At 46.2% G+C, this 19642-nt stretch overlaps 1 protein-coding gene across 4 annotated transcripts in view; it reads right to left on the bottom strand.

Moving 5' to 3' along the window:
- Nucleotides 1-19642, bottom strand: part of LOC119968742 (amyloid-beta A4 protein-like) — a 238056-nt gene that overhangs the window by 18393 nt on the left and 200021 nt on the right. For all 4 annotated transcript variants that reach the window (XM_038801407.1, XM_038801405.1, XM_038801404.1 and 1 more), the window contains one exon: nucleotides 5094-5315. In XM_038801407.1, coding sequence (XP_038657335.1) covers nucleotides 5094-5315 — 222 coding nt within the window. The remainder of the gene's footprint in view (nucleotides 1-5093; nucleotides 5316-19642) is intronic.

Consider the following 19642-nt stretch of genomic DNA (forward strand, 5'->3'; position numbering starts at 1 on the left):
CAACAGATAAAAGCGAATTGCATAACCGCGGGCAGAAAGAAAACATCACATTCAATAAAAAATTGAATTTAGGTTCAATGGGGAAGAGGGATATTTTTTGTATTTCCTCCATTTTTATCTCTCTCTCTCGATCAGGAAACATTTCTGTGGGAGATAGAGGATTGAGCTCTGCCGAGGCCTCTCTGTTCTTGACCTGGCTTCTTATCGGCTTGCGACCAAATACTGTGGTGACCAAAGTAGGTTAGAGGCTGGACATTCTGTGGTGAGTGACTCCTCCCGGATATAAGGCTATTAAGACAGAGGAGCAGAAGTAGGTCACTTGGCCCATCAAGTCTACTCTGCTTTTAATGAGATCATGGCTGATCTGATATAATCCTCAACCCCACTTTCTATGTTTTCACGTATTGAGAGACCTGCCTGGACTGTACGCAGAACAATACTTTTCACTGTACCTCGGGACACGTGACACTAAATCTAACTCTCACCCTCGATTCCGTTACTGATGAAAAATCTGTCTATCTCAGCCTTTAACATACAAAATGACCCATACTCTACAGCACTCTGCAGTAAAGAATTCCACAGATTCACTACCCTCTGATGGAAGAAATTCCTCCTCATCTCTTAATGGGCGACCCCTTACTCTGAGATTATGCCCTCTGGTCTTGGACTCTTCAACAAGAGGAAACATCTTCTCAGCATCTACCCTGTCAAGTCCCCAAGAATCCGATATGTCTCAATAAGGTCACATTTCATTCTTTAAACTCCAAACAGCGCAGGCCCAATCTACTCAGCCTCCACTCATAAGAAAATCCCTCTATACCCAGGGTCTATTATGGAACCTTCTCTGGACTAGCTCAAATGCCGGTATATCTTTCTTTAGGTAAAACTGTTCACAGTATTCCAGGTGCGGTCTAACTAGTACCTTGTATAGTTTTAGCTGGGCTTTCCTATTTTTATACTCCATTCCCTTTGAAATAAAGGCAAACAATCCATTTGCCATCCCTGTTACCTGAACTTGCATGCTAGCTTTTTGTGATTTATGCATGAGTACCCCCAAATCTGTGTGTCTGCAGTCTTTCTTCATTTGAATAATATTCAGCTCCGTTATTTTACCTACCAAGTGCATAACCTCACATTTTCCTTTATTATATTCCACCCGTCAAGCTTTTGCCCACTTTTACCCTAACCTGTCTATATCCCTCTGTAGACTCTTTGTGCCATCCTCATTACTTGCCTCCCCACCTATTTTTTGTGTCATCCACAAACTTGGCTGTAGTACAATAATTTCCCTCGATAAATCATTAATATAGTGTGAATAATCGTGGCCCAAGCATGGTTCCCTGTGGCACTCCATTAGTTACAGGTTGCCACCCTGAAACTGTTCCTCTTAACCTAACTTGGCCTTCTATCAGTTAGCCAATCTTCTAATATACTACCCCCAACATCATGGTCTCTTAGTTTATTAAGTAGCCTTTGTCTGGTACCTTATCAAACTATTTTTGGAAATCCAAGTACATCAAACGCCTTTTGGAAATCCAAGTAGATTACATCTGCTGATTCCCCTTCACCTACCCTACCACCTCAAAGAATTCTAATATTTTTGTCAGGCATGATTTCCTCTTCATGAAGCCATGCTGACTCCGCTTGATTATACTGGGCATTTCTAAATGCTCTGCTTTTACATCCTTGATAATGGATTCTAACATTTTGCCAATAATAGAAGTTTATCTAACTGGCCTATAGTTACATAATAATAATAATAGCTTATTGTCACAAGTAGGCTTCAATGAAGTTACTGTGAAAAGCATCTGGTTGCCACAGCCTGCGCCTGTTCGGGGAGGCCGGTGCGGGAATTGAACCTGCACTGCTGGCATTGTTCTGCATTACAAGCCAGCTGTTTATAATTTTTTTGACTCCCTCACTTTTTGAATAAAGATGCTACATTGGCAGTTTTCCAATTCTCTAAGAGAGGATTCTTGGACGATTACTGCCAGTGCATCCACTAGCTCTGTAGCTACTTCATTAATATCTTGGGATGCATCTCATCAGGTCAAGGGGAACATATTGGTCTTTATCCGCATTAGTTCCTCTTATACTTTTCCCCTAGTGATTGTTATTGTACTTATTTCCTCCCCCACTTCAGCCTTTTAATTATTTTTTTGTAAATGTTTAGCGTCTTTCACCTTGAAAACTGATGCAAAGTATTTGTTTCACTACTCTGCCATTTCCTGGTTCCCATTGTTTCCCCAGCTCATTCTCTAAGAATGCTCATTCTAGCCTCTCTCTTCCAAAAAACTCTTGCTGACTTTTTTTTTTGTAATAAACATTTTATGGAGGTATTTTTTGGTATTATAACAACAACCCAATAAACAATATACATGAAACTATAAACATAGTGCAAAAGCCGTCTCCCTCCCTTACAGGTCCCACCTTTATTAACCCCCCTACTCTAAGCTAAACTAACCCCCCCGCCTTCTGCTGACGATTAATTTTCCGTGAAGAAGTCAACGAACGGTTGCCACCTCCGGGCGAACCCTAACAGTGAACCTTTCAAGACAAACCTGATTTTCTCCAAACAGAGAAAGCTAGCCATGTCCGATTGCCAGGTCTCCGACTTCGGGGGCTTTGATTCCCTCCAAGCTAATAGTATCCGTCTCCGGGCTACCAGGGAATTAAGGGCCAGAACGTCTGCCTCTTTCTTCTCCTGGATTCCCGAGTCTTCTGACACCCCGAAAACTGCCACCTCTGGACTCGGCGCCACCCTTGTTTTTAACACCGTGGACATAACATCTGAAAACCCCTGCCAAAATCCCCTAAGGTTTGGACATGCCAAGAACATCTGGACATGATTCGCTGGTCCTCCCGCACATTTTGCACACCTGTCTTCCACCCCAAAGAATCTGTTCATCCAGGCCACTATCATGTGAGCCCGGTGAACGACCTTAAATTGTATCAGGCTAAGCCTGGCACATGGTGCGGACACGTTGACTCTACTCAACGCGTCCGCCCATAGACCATCCTCTATCCTCCCAGCTCATCCTCCCACTAGCGCTTCAGCTCCTCGGTCTGCGTCTCCCCATACCCCATAAGTTCCTTGTAAATGTCCGAGACACTCCCTTCTCCAACCCACCCTCTGGAAACTACCCTGTCCTGAATCTCCCATAGCGGTAGGAGCGGGAAGGTTGACATCTGTTTACGTAGGAAGCTAATGATAACGGGAGCACGTCCCATCTCCGAAAATCGTCCTTCATTTGGTCTACTAGCCGGGCCAGATTTGATTTATGCAGCCGGTCCCATTCCCGCGCCACATGAATGCCTAGGTACCTAAAGCTTCCGCCTACTAAACTAAACAGCAGCTCCCCCAATCGCCTCTCCTGTCCCCTCGCCTGGTCCACAAACATCTCACTTTTCCCCATATTTAGCTTATACCCCGAACACCGGCCAAATTCTCCTAGAACCTTCATGATTTCTTCCATCCCCTCTAATGGGTCCGATACATACAGAAGCAGGTCGTCTGTGTAAAGTGAGACTCTGTGTTCCCCCGGACCAGCCCCTGAGGCTCTCAGAGCAATTGCCAGCGGCTCTATAGCTACCGCAAACAACAGTGGGGAGAGGGGGCATCCCTGTCTCGTTCCCCGGTGCAGCCTAAAATAGTCTGATGTTGTCCTATTCGTCCATAAACTTGCCACAGGAGCCTGATACAGCAACCTGACCCAGTCAATAAAGCCCCGCCCAAATCCGAAGCGTCCCAGTACCTCCCACAGATAATCCCATTCCACCCAATCACCCAAGTCTTTTCTGCATCCATCGCGATCGCTACAACTCTTGCTGTCTTTATTGCAATTGTTTTTATAGTACTTGCTAGTTTATCCTCAATTTATCTTCTCCCTCCTTATTGTTTTTGCTCATCTTTCGTTGGTTTTTAAAACTTTCCCGATCCTCTGCCTTACCAGTAATCTTTCCCAATCCTTTCCTGAAAGCCATTGTACTGCAAGGTGGACGTCTGGTGTGATGGAATATGCTCTACTTGTTTGGTTCAGCGCAGTTCCAATATGGCAAACTCTGGCTGCAGTATCTATCAAGACACACTGCAGTGACTCGCAAGGTTTTCTTCAACAGCACTTACAAATCTGCCAGGACTGCATTATCAATGTTTAACAGTTTAAAGATAAAATGCAATTTCCCAAATCCTTCTTTGTGGCAATAATTCCTTTGCCAATAGCCGAGGAGTGAATGCACAACCACACAAAACAAGAGTTTTGTATCTGGACTCAGTTAGCTGTTCTCAACTGGAGCTAGTGTAGGGAGAGTGAGGAAGAGGAGAAAGAAACAGATCAGAACTCCCAATTGTCAAATGGATTTTCTTTGTCAGCTGTGGACTTCAGGAAAGGTCAGACTCAGGCGTGACTGGGATCTTGGTGCAAAAAAGCGTGTGTACTCACATGGTTACGTAAACCTGAGGGAGGACAAGAAGACAAGTGTGAAATATGTTCAAGGGTGCCCACCAGAAAGATGGTGTTTGTAGTAGTTTTTGGATGCATTTTTAAAATTACCAATTTTTGCAAATTGAATTATCAGAAAACATCGGTCATGCTCAGATAATCCTTTGAGAGGGGAGGTATTTTGATCAGAAGATGTGTATTATAGAATATATTTTTCCAAAAGGGTTTTAAATGTTCTTCAAATGTTCTACCATATTTGCTTACAAGGCAGGGACGGAGATGACTAATCACTGAAACTTTGACCAAACACAAAGGAAAGTTTTACCTCGTCTGCTTCTGTTGAATTAGAGGGAGAACAAACAAATGTTATTAATGAGGTTAATAAATGTTATTTTCTACTGATATCAATTGTAATTGTTAAATATGCAATTACACAGTCACTGTGATACCGTTTCCCAAGTCAGAAAAAAAGGTAAACCACATTAGCTCATAGCCAGGATACAGTTGCCGCACTCTCACCAGGGCTCCACAATAAACAATTTGACATTCTATCTGAATGCTGTTGATGCAGGTGGTGTAGGTTTAATGTCCAACTATTCCCCACTTCCTACACCCTCATGCTCAGTTCCAGCTCTCCCAATACCCTATTACCTTCATTCTCCGTGTTGGCAGGTATGGAGTCAATGACAAATGGATGCAGAGGTTGAAGGTCATCCAGATTAAACTCCCCATCATCTGGCAGAAGCTCTATTGTTGTTTTTGTTTCAGAGAGAGATGGGACGAGCGCATCGTTTCCGTAGCTAATTCGTGTGTCGCTGACAGAGTTTGCCACCATATCATCAATGTAGCTCTGCTCCTTCTGCAGCAGTTCATCTGTATTAATACAATGCGGGGTCATGTTTTTGGAATGGTTCACAGGTCATGAAAATAATATTAGCTTTAACATTTAAAATGCAATCAATCCATTTAGATTCAAAATACAAAGTCATAGAATCACAGAATTCCTACAGTTGATAAGGAGGTCATTCGAACCATCGGGTCTGCATATCAACCCTCTGAAAGAGAACCCTATCTAGGTCAACTCCCCAACCCTATGCCCGTAACTACATAACCCCACCTAACCTGCACATTTTTGGACTGTGGGAGGAAACCGAAGCACCCGGGGGAAACCCATGCACACGTGGGGAGAAAGTGCAAACTCCACACACAGTCACTTGAGGTTGGAATTGAACCCGGGTCCCACATGGCGCTGAGGACCCAGGTTCGATCCCGGCCCTAGGTCACCGTACATGTGGAGTTTGCACATTCTCCCAGTGTCTGGGTAGGTCTCACCTCCACAATCCAAAGATGTGCAGGCTAGGTGGAATCACCACTCTAACTTTCCCCTTAATTGGGGAAAAAAAAAGAATGAAGTACTCAAAATTTATTAAAAAACGGAATAGAACCTGAGTCCCTGGTGCTCTAAGGCAGCAGTACTAACCACTGTACCATAAGTACCCAAACTCTACCAGTTTTAATGTGGAGAGGAAATTTGGATATGCAATTTTATTAATTGGAAGCTTCTTATTTTAAGAATTAGATTCCAAAAGTTGTTGATCCCTTTCCCCACAGACTTGATTTTGATTAACAGCAATATTTTACTTTAAAGTACAGGCCCTTCACCAGTGATTGACCGGTTGTCCATATAATGAGTTTTTTCGGGGAGTAGAGAGGAGGGTGCAGGAGTGGTAAGGGCAGCAGGGAAAAAGATGAGGGTGCATCTCTACACCATTCACGTCATTGGTCTCTGTTCAGAGTGAAGATAAGCATTTGTTTCCTTTGTGGGAACACATCCTTTAAATCACAAAGGTTACAGCACAGAAGGCCATTCGGCCTGCCATGTCTGAGTGCTGGCACACTGAAGGAGCAATTCAGTTACCACCATTCCATTGCCATTTCCCCAGTCTTTCACATTCTTCCTCATCAGATAAGGATCCATTCCCTGTTAAATGTCTCCACCACACTCTCACGTAGTGCATCCCAGAATCTAATTACTTATTGCGTAATAACATTTTTCTTCGTGTCACCATTGCTTCTTATGCCAATTACCTTAAATCTGTGCTGTGAATTCTCAATCCTTTCAATAAGACCATAAGACATAGGAGCAGAATTAGGCCACTCGGCCCATCGAGTCTGCTCCGCAATTCAATCATGGCTGACATTTTCTCATCCCCATTCTCCTGCCTTCTCCCCATAACCTTTGATCCCCTTATTAATTAAGAACCTATCTATCTCTGTCTTAAATACACTCAGGGATTTGGCCTCCACAGCCTTCTGTAGCAAAGAGTTCCACAGATTCACCACCCTCTGGCTGAAGAAATTCCTCTTCATCTCAGTTTTAAAGGATCGTCCCTTTAGTCTGAGATGGTGTCCTCTGGTTCTAGTTTTTCCAACAAGTGGAAACATCCTCTCCACGTCCACTCTATCCAGGCCTCGCAGTATCCTGTAAGTTTATTGGAACTCCTTCTAAACTCCAATGAGTACAGACCCAGAGCCCACAACTGTCCCTCATACGACAAGTTCTTCATTAGGAAGCTTTTCCCTGTGTGCTCTTTCCTGATACCACACGAGTTTGAACACCGATATCAAATCCCCTCGCAACTTTCTCCTCTCCAAGGCGGGCGGCACAGTAGCAAGTGGTTAGCATCGTTGCTTCACAGCTCCAGGGTCCCAGGTTCGATTCCCGCTTGGGTCACAGTCTGTGTGGAATCTCACGTTCTCCATCTGACTGCGTTGGTTTCCTCCGGGTGCTCCGGTTTCCTCCCACAGTCGAAAGATGTGCAGGTTTGGTGGAGTGGCCCTGCTAAATTGCCCTTAGTGTCCAAAAAAGATTAGGTGGGGTTACTGGGTTACGGGGATAGGATGGAGGTGTGGACTTAAGTAGGGTGCTCTTTACAAGGGCCGGTGCAGACTCGATGGGCCGAATGGCCTCCTTCTGCACTGTACATTCTATGAAATCATAGAAGTCCCAATTTCTCCAATCTATCAACATAACTGAAGATCCTCATCCCTCAAATCGTTCCTCTGAATCTTTGAAAAATTTTTTTTTTTAATAAAGAGTGCTCAATTCATTTCTTTCCAATTAAGGGGCAATTTAGCGTGACCAATCCACCTACCCTGCATATCTTCGGGTTGTGGGGTCGAAACCCACACAAATACGGGAAGAATGTGCAAACTGCACACGGACAGTGACCCAGAGCCGGGATTGAACCTGAGACCTCAGCACCGAGGCAGCACCACTGCGCCACCCAACTATTTACATTTGGTAAAACGGTGAGGAAATGTTCCTGCAGCACAGAAGTGACAACATTAACGAGTAGACAGCTTTTATATTAAAATAAACTTTAATTTCAACATAGAATTAAGCACATTAGCAACAAAGAGACACCGTTACAGTTTAAATAAAATAAACATTTTAATGATTTTTCATAGATAACACAATGTCAACTTCAACACAGCCCAGAAAATGGTTCATACATGGTACATTTATCATGTTAGTATAAAAAACAAAAGTAACATCTCCCAAAATTCCCCTAGCCCCACAACTATACCCATCCCGCACTCCCAGCTGATGGTAACTAATTCTTTGAAGTTTGAGATAAAGGGTTGTCACCTCAGGTAGAACCCGTCCACTGATCCCCTAAGAGTACACTTGAGTACACAGCCTCCCCGGACAGGCGCCGGAATGTGGCGACTAGGGGCTTTTCACAGTAACTTCATTGAAGCCTACTCGTGACAATAAGCGATTTTCATTTCATTTTCATTTCATTTTCTCCAGGTATAATAAGGATGATGTGGAGATGCCGGCATTGGACTAGGGTGAGCGCAGTAAGAAGTCTTACAACACCAGGTTAAAGCCCAACAGGTTTGTTTTAAACATGAGCTTTCGGAGTACTGCTCCTTCTTCAGGTGAATGTTCACCTGAGGAAGAAGCAGTACTCCGAAAGCTCGTGTTTGAAACAAACCTGTTGGACTTTAACCTGGTGTTGTAAGACTTCTTACAGTTATAATAAGGTCACCCAACCAGGCCAAGGCATTAGGCAGAGCGGAAGCTCTCCATCCTAGCAGAACTCACTTCTGGGCTATCAGTGAGGCAAGGCAAGAGCATCTGCCTTCACCCCGGTCTGCTGCACTGGCTAGTCCAACACCCCGAAAATGGTCACCAACAGACAAAGCTCCAGGTAAACGTTAAGACCCATGGAGGTTCAAACACCCGGGGGAGTTCTCATTCTGCTCTCAGGTCCACTGAAATTGATTTTTCATAGTGGGAAAATTGGTGCTTTCAGGGGTTGGATGGGAGGAAAACTCCACAATTGTCACCTGCGAACATTCTACACACTACGTGGATGAGAGGTTGCAAACGGACCAGACTCGGAGGCTGGACACAGCACACCTATCCAATAAGGCATTCTGTGAGAAAATGTCATAATCCATCGATTGGTATGAATCTTGTAACCAAAATGGGGAGGTCTCGAGGCCATGTCCAAGGTTGTGGGGTTGAGGGTAGAGCCATGTTTGCTAATGGTGCTCTCCGGGGTTTTGGAGCAGCTAGAGCTCTTCAGGGGGAGAGGGTCAGGCACCCTAACCTTTGCCTCCCTTATCACCTGCTGAAAAACGCCTGCGCCACCCAAGGCCACAGACTTTCTGTCTGGCTTGGTAGGGCATTTCAAATTGGAAGAAATAAAATAAGGCATTCAGGGATTGGAGGAAGGCTTCCACAGCATGTGGAGGCTATGCATCAGTCTGGTCGTATTGGGGGGGGAGAGAGAGAGAGGGGGAGAGAGAGAGAGACGGCAAGACAAACACAGGGCAAGCAGGGCAAGGGGGCCAGAAGGGACAAAGGGTGAAGGCACACATGTGGTGACCACAGCAGTAAACCCGAAACAGCCCCCCATCCCCATATGTTCTGGTACCAGGGGGCCGCTTGGAGCTCAAAAACAGGGGCCCCCATACCTGTACATAGGTCCATATGCACGAATGTGAATGCATAAAGATTTATTTGCCCTTCACTACTTCCTTTTGTATACCCATTTTATAGATTCACGTTTTTCTATCTTTTATTATTTTATTTTAGCAATGGCAAATGTTACCGCAAATAATTGTAAAACCAATAAAAATATTTTTAAAAATTACATTAGATCTCCATCTCCAAACAGGTAAAATGGCTTTTAATATCTATTCGCAAAACACTTAGATACATGGAAGATAGGAGCAGGAGGCAGCCTTTTGGCCCTTCGAGGCTGCTCCACCAGTCATCACAATCATCGCTGATCATCCAACTCAATAGCCTAAACTGATTTCTCCCCACAGCCTTTGATTCCATTCTCCCCAAGTGCTATATCCAGCCACCTCTTGAATATGTGTTGAATTTTAAGTTTTAGCATCAACTACTTCCTGTGGTAATTAATTCCACAGGTTCACCACTCTGTGTGAAGAAATGTCTCCTTATATCGGTCCAAAATGGTTTACCCTGAATCCTCAGACTGTGACCCCTGGTTCTGGACACACCCACCATTGGTAACATCTTCCCTGTCTAGTCCCGTTAGAATTTTATACGTCTCTATGAGATCCCCCCTCATTCTTCTGAATCCAGCGAGAACAATCCCAACCTAGTCAATCTCTCCTCAAATGAGTCCCACCATCCCTGGAATCAGTCTGGTAAACCTTCGCTGTACTCCCTCGAGAGCAAGGGCATCCTTCCTCAGAGAAGGAGACCAGAACTGCACACAATACTCCAGGTGTGGCCTCACCAAGGCCCTGTATAATTGCAGCCACACATCCCTGCTTCTATACTTAAAGCCTCTCGCAATGAAGGCCAACATACCGTTAGCCTTCTTGACTGCCTGTTGCACCTACATGCTTACCTTCAACGACTGGTACACAGACACCCAGGTTCCGCTGCACACTCCCCTCTTCCAATTTGTAACCATTTAGGAAGTAATTAGCCTCCCTGTTTTTGCTTCCAAAATGAATAACCTCACACTTATCCAAATTATACTGCATCTGCCATTGATTTGCCCACTCGCCCAACCTGTCCAGGTCATTCTGTAGGATCCCTGCATCTTCGTCACAATTCACCCTCCCAGCTAACTTGGCATCATCTGCAAGCTTTGAGATGTTAAATTCTGTTCCTTCATCCAAATCATTAATATATATTGTGAATAGCTGGGGTCCCAGCACCGATCCCTGTGGCCTGCCAATTTGAAAAGGACCCATTAATCCCTACTCTTTAGTTTCCTCTCTGCCAACCAGTTTTGTATCCACCTGAATACATTTCCCCCAATTCCATGCACTTTAATTTTACACAATAATCTCTTATATGAGACTTTGTCAAATGCCTTCAGAAAGTCCAAATATACCACATCGACTGGCTCTCCCTTGCCAACTATACTGGTTACATCTTCAAAGAATTCCCTGCAAAAATGACTGATTATCTCACTCTTAATTGCAGCTCGAGCAGACATTGCCTGTAAGCATTTTAACCTTGGTTTTAATAATATTGCTGCAAAAGTACAAACTATGAGTTATGGCAATTTAAATTCATCCCACCTGCTCCCCAACCAGCAATATGGAAAGATGGCTTAATTTTCCAGACCCGTATCAATGTTAGATGTTCCATTCTTCTCCCATTTCCAAGTTGTGATAGAGCTTTGACAATTAGGTTCTTTCTTCCTATGCTTCATCCGTACAATCTTGAATTTCAACATTTTAAAAATATAACTTTAGAGTACCCAATTCTTTTTTCCAATTAAGGGGCAATTTAGTGTGGCCACTCCACCTACCCTGCACATCTTTGGGTTGTGGGGGGTGAGGCCCATGCAGACAGGAAGAGAATGTGCAAACTCCACACAGTCAGTGCCTGGGGCCAAGATCAAACTCGGGTCCTTGGCGCCGTGAGGCAGCAGTGGTAACCACCTCGCCACTGTGCTGCCATCACATTCCGATCTTTAAACTTCTCTGGAAACTTAAAAAAAAAATTTAGAGTACCCAATTCACTTTTTGCAATTAAGGGGCAATTTAGCACTGTCAATCCACCTACCCTGCACATCTATGGGTTGTGGGGGCGAAACCCATGCAAACACGGGGACAATGTGCAAACTCCACGCAGACAGTGACCCAGTTTCTCTAGAAACTTGGAGTTCTGGTTGGTATAAATAATAGTCTCTGATGAGTTATTAGAAACTTAAATGTTAAAAATGCTGCCACGCCAATACCAAACCCAATGTTTTTTTTTCTAATGTTGAATACTTCTTTTGATGTATATTCAGTTTCCTTGAAAATTATCTATAGGCGTTGCTATCCCTTCGTCACCCACTCGTAAGAATACAGCCTCAACACCCAATTAATTTGCAGCAATGCCCACCTTAAATTCCTTGTCATAATTCGATGTTGCCAAAAATGGTGTTGTGGCCAACAGAGTTTTCGAATTATCAAATGCCTCCTGACATTCTGATGTACATTTAAATTTCCTGTTCTTTTTCAGAAGTTGTCAGTGGAGCAACCACACTCCTGAAACTGGAAACTTGTTGACTGTATGGGGAACTCCCAATACCTTTTGTTTTCACGTTCCCTGGGGCCACCTGGCCATGTCCAACAGTGTCGCCTTAGAATGTGACTTGGGCTTTTGTAAACTCACTTTTAGTCAAGTTTCCCACCAAACCAGCCTCATGTAGCCGAGCAAACAATTCCTTTAAATGTTCATTCCACGTTTGACTGAACACCACCAGATTGTCGACGTACTGGACAATTCTTTAGTCCAGAAAGGACCTAATTGGTTAGTTTTTGGAATGTTGCTGGCGCATTTTTCATCCCTTATGGCATGACTTAAAACTGGCAGAGACCATTTGGCATTGCAGAAGCTGAAACTTCCTTCGCCCTTTCAGATAAAGGTACTTGCCAGTATTCTTTTAGTAGGTCAATTTTGGTAATGAAATTTACTTAACCCATCTTTTTAATACAGTCTTCCAAACGAGGAATTTGACTTCATTACTGCATTGATTTTCAGATAATCTAATCTTGTTGCGTCCCATCTGGTTTTAGAACCATCACAAGAGTCAAGCCCCAGCACTGCAACTTACTTCAATAATATCACTCTTAAGCATGACTTCAACCTCCTTTTGAACTGGTGCTAACCGGAGTTGGTTCTGTCTACAGGGATGTTATTACAGAATTTCCTCCATCTAAATCATGTATTTTGTTTCTTTTTTAAAAATAAATTTAGAGTACCCAAATCATTTTTACCAATTAAGGGGCAATTTACCGTAGCCAATCCACCTACTCTGCATATCTTTGGGTTTTGGGGGCAAAGCAGACGCAAACATGGGGAGAATGTGCAAACTCCACACGGACAGTGACCCAGGGCCGGGATCGAACTTGGGACCTCGGCGCCGTGAGGCAGCAGTGCTCACCACTGCGCCACCGTGCTGCCCACCACATCATGTATAATCACTCTTGTACTTCTTAGTTTGTTCCCACATCTAGCTCCATGTGATTGTAATAGCTCTTTCAGGCCACTCTGATTTTCCTCCAGAAGGTAACTCAGTACTTTATGCCAATTTCTTATTACTTCCCCATTGTCCAATCTACTTTGAGGAATGTAAAATTCAGAATCATGTGAATGTGTCTCTTCTCTGTGAGTTAGAACTAACTCATCCTCCTGCTTTCCTTTCCGATCTAAGTATCTTTTGAGCATATTAACATGGGCGGTAATGTTAGCACTGTTGCTTCACAGCGCAATGGACTAGGGTTCGATTCCCGGCTTGGGTCACTGTCTTAGCCGGGTCTGCATGGGTTTCCTCTGGGTGCTCCAGTTTCCTTCCACAAGTCCCGAAAGACGTGCTTGTTAGGTGAATTGAACATTCCGAATTCTCCCTCCCTGTACATGAACAGGCGTTTACCAGGAGATTTCAGAGTAACTTCATTGCAGTGGTAATATAAGCCTACTTGTGACACTATTAAAGATTATTATGACACACTGTGCTTTCCTTATATCTTGTCTTTTTATTAAATAATTTACCTCACTCAATTTTCTTCCAACTTGGTAATAAAACAAATACTTTCTCCCACTAACAAAACTGGGAATTTTTGATTTCTTATCCACCAGTTTTTTAAAATCACATGCTGTAACACTAAAATGCTTCCTGGTCAACTCATCAGCCCTATTTAATCTTTCCCTAAAGCTTGACAGTCCAAAACTGTTGTCTCATAACTCTGACTCACCAATTTCTCTTTAATCAATTTAAGTAGTTCTCTGACCTCATGACCAAAAATAAATTCTAACCAACTGACTTTAGTTGTTTCATTAGGCAAATAATTGCAAATAGGACCAATGGAAACCCTTTATTACAATCTTCTGAATAATCCTGACTATAGGCCCTCAACATGGTCTTTGGTGCCACCTTTTCATTGCTCTTTGCAATTCTGGATGATGTGTCATTGATTTAAATTGCTTTACCCCTAAGCTATTCATGACTTCCCTGAATAACTTTGATATAAAATTGGATCCCTGATGTGATTGGATTTCCCTTGGGAGCCCCTGTCTTGTAAAAAATTTGATTAACTCCTCTACTACCCTTTTCGATGTAATATTTTGTGATGGAATGGCCTCCAGAAATACAGTAGACACATCCACTATAGTAAATAAATACTGATTCCCACTTTTCATCATAGGAAAGGGCCAGGCGCCAGTAATTAGGACCCTTGTAAAAGGCTCCTCAAATGGAGGAATGGGCATTAAGGGGACTGGTTTTATTTATTTATTTAAATTTGGAGCACCCAATTCATTTTTTTCCACTTAAGGGGCAATTTAGCGTGACCAATCCACCTATCCTGCACATCTTTAGGTTGTGGAGGCGAAACCCACACAAACACGAGGAGAATGTGCAAACTCCACATGGACAGTGACCCAGAGCCAGGATCGAACCTGGGACCTTGGTGCAGTGTGGCAGCAGTGCTAACCACTGCACCACAGTGCTGCCCCGGCTGGTTAGATTACTGGTCGAGATGTTCTCATCACCTGACACATTTGGCATGTACGACAAAAGTCAACTACATTCTTACGCAGTTCTGGCAATAAATGTAATATTGTATTTTAACCTGAATTTTCCTGACTCCTAAATGACCCCTACTGGAAACTCATGTGCTTCCCGCAAAAACCTCCTTTTTATAATCCACTGGTAATATCACAATGAAGACAAAGCCTCCTTTCTATAACCCACTGGTAATATCACAATGAAGAAACTGCTGAAAACAGAATATAACCTAGGTTACCATTCTATATAGTACAGAGATGCGAGCCAAGCATTCCGCCCAATGTCCTTGCCAAAATATATCCCCAAACTAACACCAGCAAAAACAGATTTTATTCCACTATTATTCCTGGGACTATGCAGTGTGCAAATTGGCAGTCACGCTGCCTACATAAGCAAAAATAACGGTAGCATAGTGGTTAGCACAATTGCTTCACAGCTCCAGGGTCCCAGGTTCGATTCCCCGCTGGGTCACTGTCTGTGTGGAGTCTGCATGTTCCCTTGTGTCTGCGTAGGTTTCCTCTGGGTGCTCCGGTTTCCTCCCACAGTCCAAAGACGTGCGGGTTAGGTGGATTGGCCATGCTAAATTGCCCTTGGTTTCCAAAATTGTCCTTAGTGTTGGGTGGGGCTACTGGGTTGTGGGGATGGGGTGGAGGTGGGGGGTTGGGTAGGGAGCTCTTTCCCTAGACTCAATGGGATGAATGGCCTCCTTCTGCACTGTAAATTCTATGAAAAAAAAATTCAAGTACTTCATTGGCTATAAAAGCGTTTTGGGACAGCCTGGAAATTTGAAAGGCGTCTTAATTTATCTCAAGAGGGTTGGAATATAAAAGCAGCGATGTGCTACTTAGCCTTTATAAGGCTCTGGTTAGGCCCCATTTGGAGTACTGTGTCCAGTTTTGGGCCCTACATCTCAGGAAGGACATACTGGCACTGGAGCGTGTCCAGCGGAGATTCACACGGATGATCCCTGGAATGGCGGGTCTAACATATGATGAACGGCTGAGGATCCTGGGATTGTATTCATTGGAGTTTAGAAGGTTAAGGGGAGATCTAATAGAAACTTACAAGATAATACATGGCTTAGAAAGGGTGGACGCAAAGAAACTGTTTCCGTTAGGCGAGGAGACGAGGACCCGTGGGCACAGCCTTAGAATTAGAGGGGGTAAATTCAGAACAGAAATGCGGAGACATTTCTTCAGCCAGAGAGTGGTAGGCCTGTGGAATTCATTGCCGCGGAGTGCAGTGGAGGCCGGGACGCTAAATGGTTTCAAGGCAGAGATAGATAAATTCTTGATGTCGCGAGGAATTAAGGGCTACGGGGAGAATGCTGGTAGGTGGAGTTGAAATGCCCATCAGCCATGATTGAATGGCGGAGTGGACTCGATGGGCCAAATGGCCTTACTTCCACTCCTATGTCTTATGGTCTTATATCAATGCAACTTCTAAAACTTTCCTTCTGAGGAGCATCCAGAGACAGAGCAAGAATTTGGCAACACTTTAACTAAATGAAATAACTGCATTGGAGTTATTATCAAAACTAAATGCCTGGGACTTCCGGTGGCGGCGATGACGTAGGAAGCCACACATTTGGGAGCTCCCGTTTTAAACGGACTTTTTGGCTCTTTTTAGAGCCCAAAACGGAAATTTTTCGACGTCTCCCGGTGGGAGAAGGTGTGCTGATCGACTTTCCCCGCAGTCCATGACTCGAACTCGGAGTGGAAAGGGGGAAAAAACGGCAGCAGCTCCCCAGAAAAAACGGGGGAAGGAATCAAAGATGGCAGCCGGCGGAGCTCCAGAGGAGTGGAAGCAGTGGGCCCAGGAGCAACAAGCGGCTCTCCTGCGCTGCTTTACAGACTTCAAGGCTGAGGTACTGAGCTCTCTGCAGGAAACGAACAGAAGGCTGTCGGAGATTCAGACGACCCAGGGTGCTGCCATCAAGGAGTTGCAGACGCAGGCCACTGAACGAGAGGAGGAGGCCGTGGTCCTCGTGAGTAAGGTGGAGGGGCACGAGGCACTCCACAAGAAGTGGCAGGAACGCTTCGAGGAGCTTGATCACCGCATGAGGCAGAAAAACCTGCGGATCTTGTCTTACGGAGGGGTCGGACCTGACAACCAAAGTGGCTACAATGCTGAACTCGCTAGTGGAGGCCGGGTCTTTCCATCTGCCCTTGGAGCTGGAGGGAGCACACAGTGTACTGGCCAGGAGGCCTAAGGAGAATGAACCCCCGCGTGCGGTGCTGGTGAGGTTCCACTGGTTCAGTGATCGGGAGTGTGTGCTGCGCTGGGCCAAGAAGGTGAAGAGCAGCAATTGGGAGAATGGGGTAGTATGGATCTACCAGGATTGGAGTGCGGAGGTGGCTAAGCGGCGGTCTGGATTTAATCGGACGAAAGAGGTGCTTTACAGGAAAAAGATAAAGTTCGGAATGTTGCAGCCCGCGCGCCTGTGGGTAACTTATTCGGACCGGCATTATTATTTCGATTCCCTGGAGGAGGCGTGGGCCTTCGTGCGGACGGAGAAACTGGACTTGAACTAGGGGTTGGGGGGTCGGTTGTAATGCTTTATTGCTGGTTTCTGCTGTTGCTGTGTTCTTCATTTTTTGTTTTTTTGTACTTTCGTAATTTTGATATGGTTATTTATGGGGGTGTTGTTCTGTTATGTATTTTTTTTGCTGTGGGGCATTGTTTGAGTTTTGTATCTTGCGGGGAGGGTTGGGGGGGGTTTGTTGTATTCTATGTCGGGTTGGGGGTATGGAGTGGTATTTGGGAGCTGCGTCAGAAGGGTGGGGTGGGGCAGTGCGAAAGCGCGGGCTTTCCTCTGGTTTCCCGCGCTGCGGGGCGGAGACGATGACGGGGGAGGTGGGGCCTTAACTGGTTCTTCCCCGCGCTGGAGCGGTGCCTGGAGGAGGGATAGATTGGGGGATGATCCCACTTTGGGAGGGGTCAGGTTATTGGCAGGAGTTTCTGGGGTCAGCAGAAGTTAGCTGACCCACGGAAGTACAATGGAGGACGGTTCGCGGCTGGGAGGGTTCCTAGCCTGGGGGGAGGAAGGGAGGGGGGTAAAGGGGAATACCGGGTTGCTGCTGGTAGGGTCAGGAAGGAGCTGGTGGGGGCCGGAGGGACAGAGGTGAGGTGTTGTCGCTGTGGGGACTGGGTCGGGCAGGGGGTGCTGACCTGGGGCGGGCAGTCGACGGGCTATGGCTAGTCGACGGGGGAGGGGGGGCGGGACGCCCTCTGATCCGGTTGGTCACCTGGAATGCGAGAGGATTGAATGGGCCGGTGATGCGGTCGAGGGTACTTGCTCATCTGAAGGGGCTAAAGGCAGATGTGGCAATGCTTCAGGAGACCCACCTGAAGGTGGCGGACCAGGTCCGCCTGAGGAAGGGATGGGTGGGGCAGGTTTTCCACTCTGGGTTGGATGTGAAGAACCAGGGAGTGGCGATTCTGGTGGGGAAAAATATGTTGTTTGAGGCATCGGAGGTGGTGGCAGATAAGGGGGCTAGGTATGTTATGGTTAGGGGCAGGCTACAAGGAGAGAAGGTGGTACTTGCTAGTGTGCATGCCCCAAATTGGGACGATGCGGGCTTTATGAGGTGTATGTTGGGACGGGTCCCGGATCTGGATGCGGGAGGTCTGATCATGGGGGGGGGGGGACTTCAATACGGTGTTGGATCCTTCACTGGATCGGTCCAGCTCTAGGACGGGTAGGAGGCCGGCGGCGGCCAAGGTACTGAGAGGGTTTATGGACCAGATGGGTGGGGTGGATCCATGGAGGTTTGTGAGGCCGAGGGCACGCGAGTACTCTTTCTTCTCCCACGTACATAGGGTCTACTCTCGGATAGACTTCTTCGTGGTGAGTAGGGGACTGATTCCGAGAGTGGAGGAGGCCGAGTATTCGGCCATTGCAATCTCCGACCACGCTCCGCATTGGATAGAGTTGGAGATGGGGGGAGGTGCGGGACTAGCGCCCGTTGTGGCGGTTGGATGTGGGGTTGTTGGCGGAGGAGGAGGTGTGTAGGAGGGTCCGGGCAAGTATTGAGGGGTACCTCGAGGTGAATGATACGGGGGGGGGGGGGGGGGGGGGGGGGTTCAGGTGGGGATGGTCTGGGAAGCCCTGAAGGCAGTGATTCGTGGGGAGCTGATATCCATCCGGGCACACAGGGAGAGGAGCGAGAGGGATAGACTGGTGGGAAAGATGCTGGAGGTAGACAGGAGGTATGCAGAGGCACCAGAGGACGGACTGTTGGGGGAGAGGCGCAGCCTGCAGGCTAAATTTGATTTGGTGACCACTAGAAAGGCGGAGGCACAGTGGAGGAAGGCACAAGGGGCAGTGTACAAACATGGTGAAAAGGCGAGTAGGATGCTGGCTCATCAGCTCCGCAAGCGGGATGCGGCTAAGGAAATTGCTGGAGTGAGAATGGGAGTGGGAATGTGGTGCGGAAGGGGGTAGAGGTGAATGAGGTCTTCAAGGACTTTTACGGGGAACTGTACCGGTTGGAGCCAACGGGGGAGAGGAGGGGAATGGAGAGGTTCCTCGACGGGCTTTCTTTTCCGAAGGTGCAGGAGGAGAAGGTGGAGGGGTGGGGTGCGCCGATTGAGCTGGAGGAGCTAGTTAAGGGGATCGGGCAGATGCAGTCAGGGAAGGCACCGGGGCCGGATGGGTTCCCGGTGGAATTTATAAAAAGTTTGTGGACCTAGTGGGCCCCTTGCTGGTGCGGACGCTCAATGAAGCGTGGGAAGGGGGGACTTTGCCCCCGACGATGTCGCGGGCGCTGATCTCGTTAATTTTAAAGAGGGACAAGGACCCCCAGCAGTGTGGTTCATACAGGCCCATATCTCTCCTCAACGTGGATGCTAAGGTGCTGGCAAAAATCCTGGCCACCAGGATAGAGGACTGTGTGCCAGAGGTTGTGCACGAGGACCAGACAGGTTTTGTGAAGGGAAGGCAGCTGAACACTAATGTGCGGAGATTGTTGAATGTCATTATGATGCCGGCGATTGAGGGGGAGGCAGAGATAGTGGTGGCGCTGGATGCGGAGAAGGCCTTCGATAGAGTGGAGTGGGGGTACCTATGGGAGGTGTTGGGGAGGTTTGGATTTGGTGAAGGGTTCATTAGATGGGTAAGGCTGCTAT

Source organism: Scyliorhinus canicula, chromosome 7, assembly GCF_902713615.1.
Source record: "Scyliorhinus canicula chromosome 7, sScyCan1.1, whole genome shotgun sequence".
In the NCBI taxonomy this organism is placed as follows: Eukaryota; Metazoa; Chordata; class Chondrichthyes; order Carcharhiniformes; family Scyliorhinidae; genus Scyliorhinus; species Scyliorhinus canicula.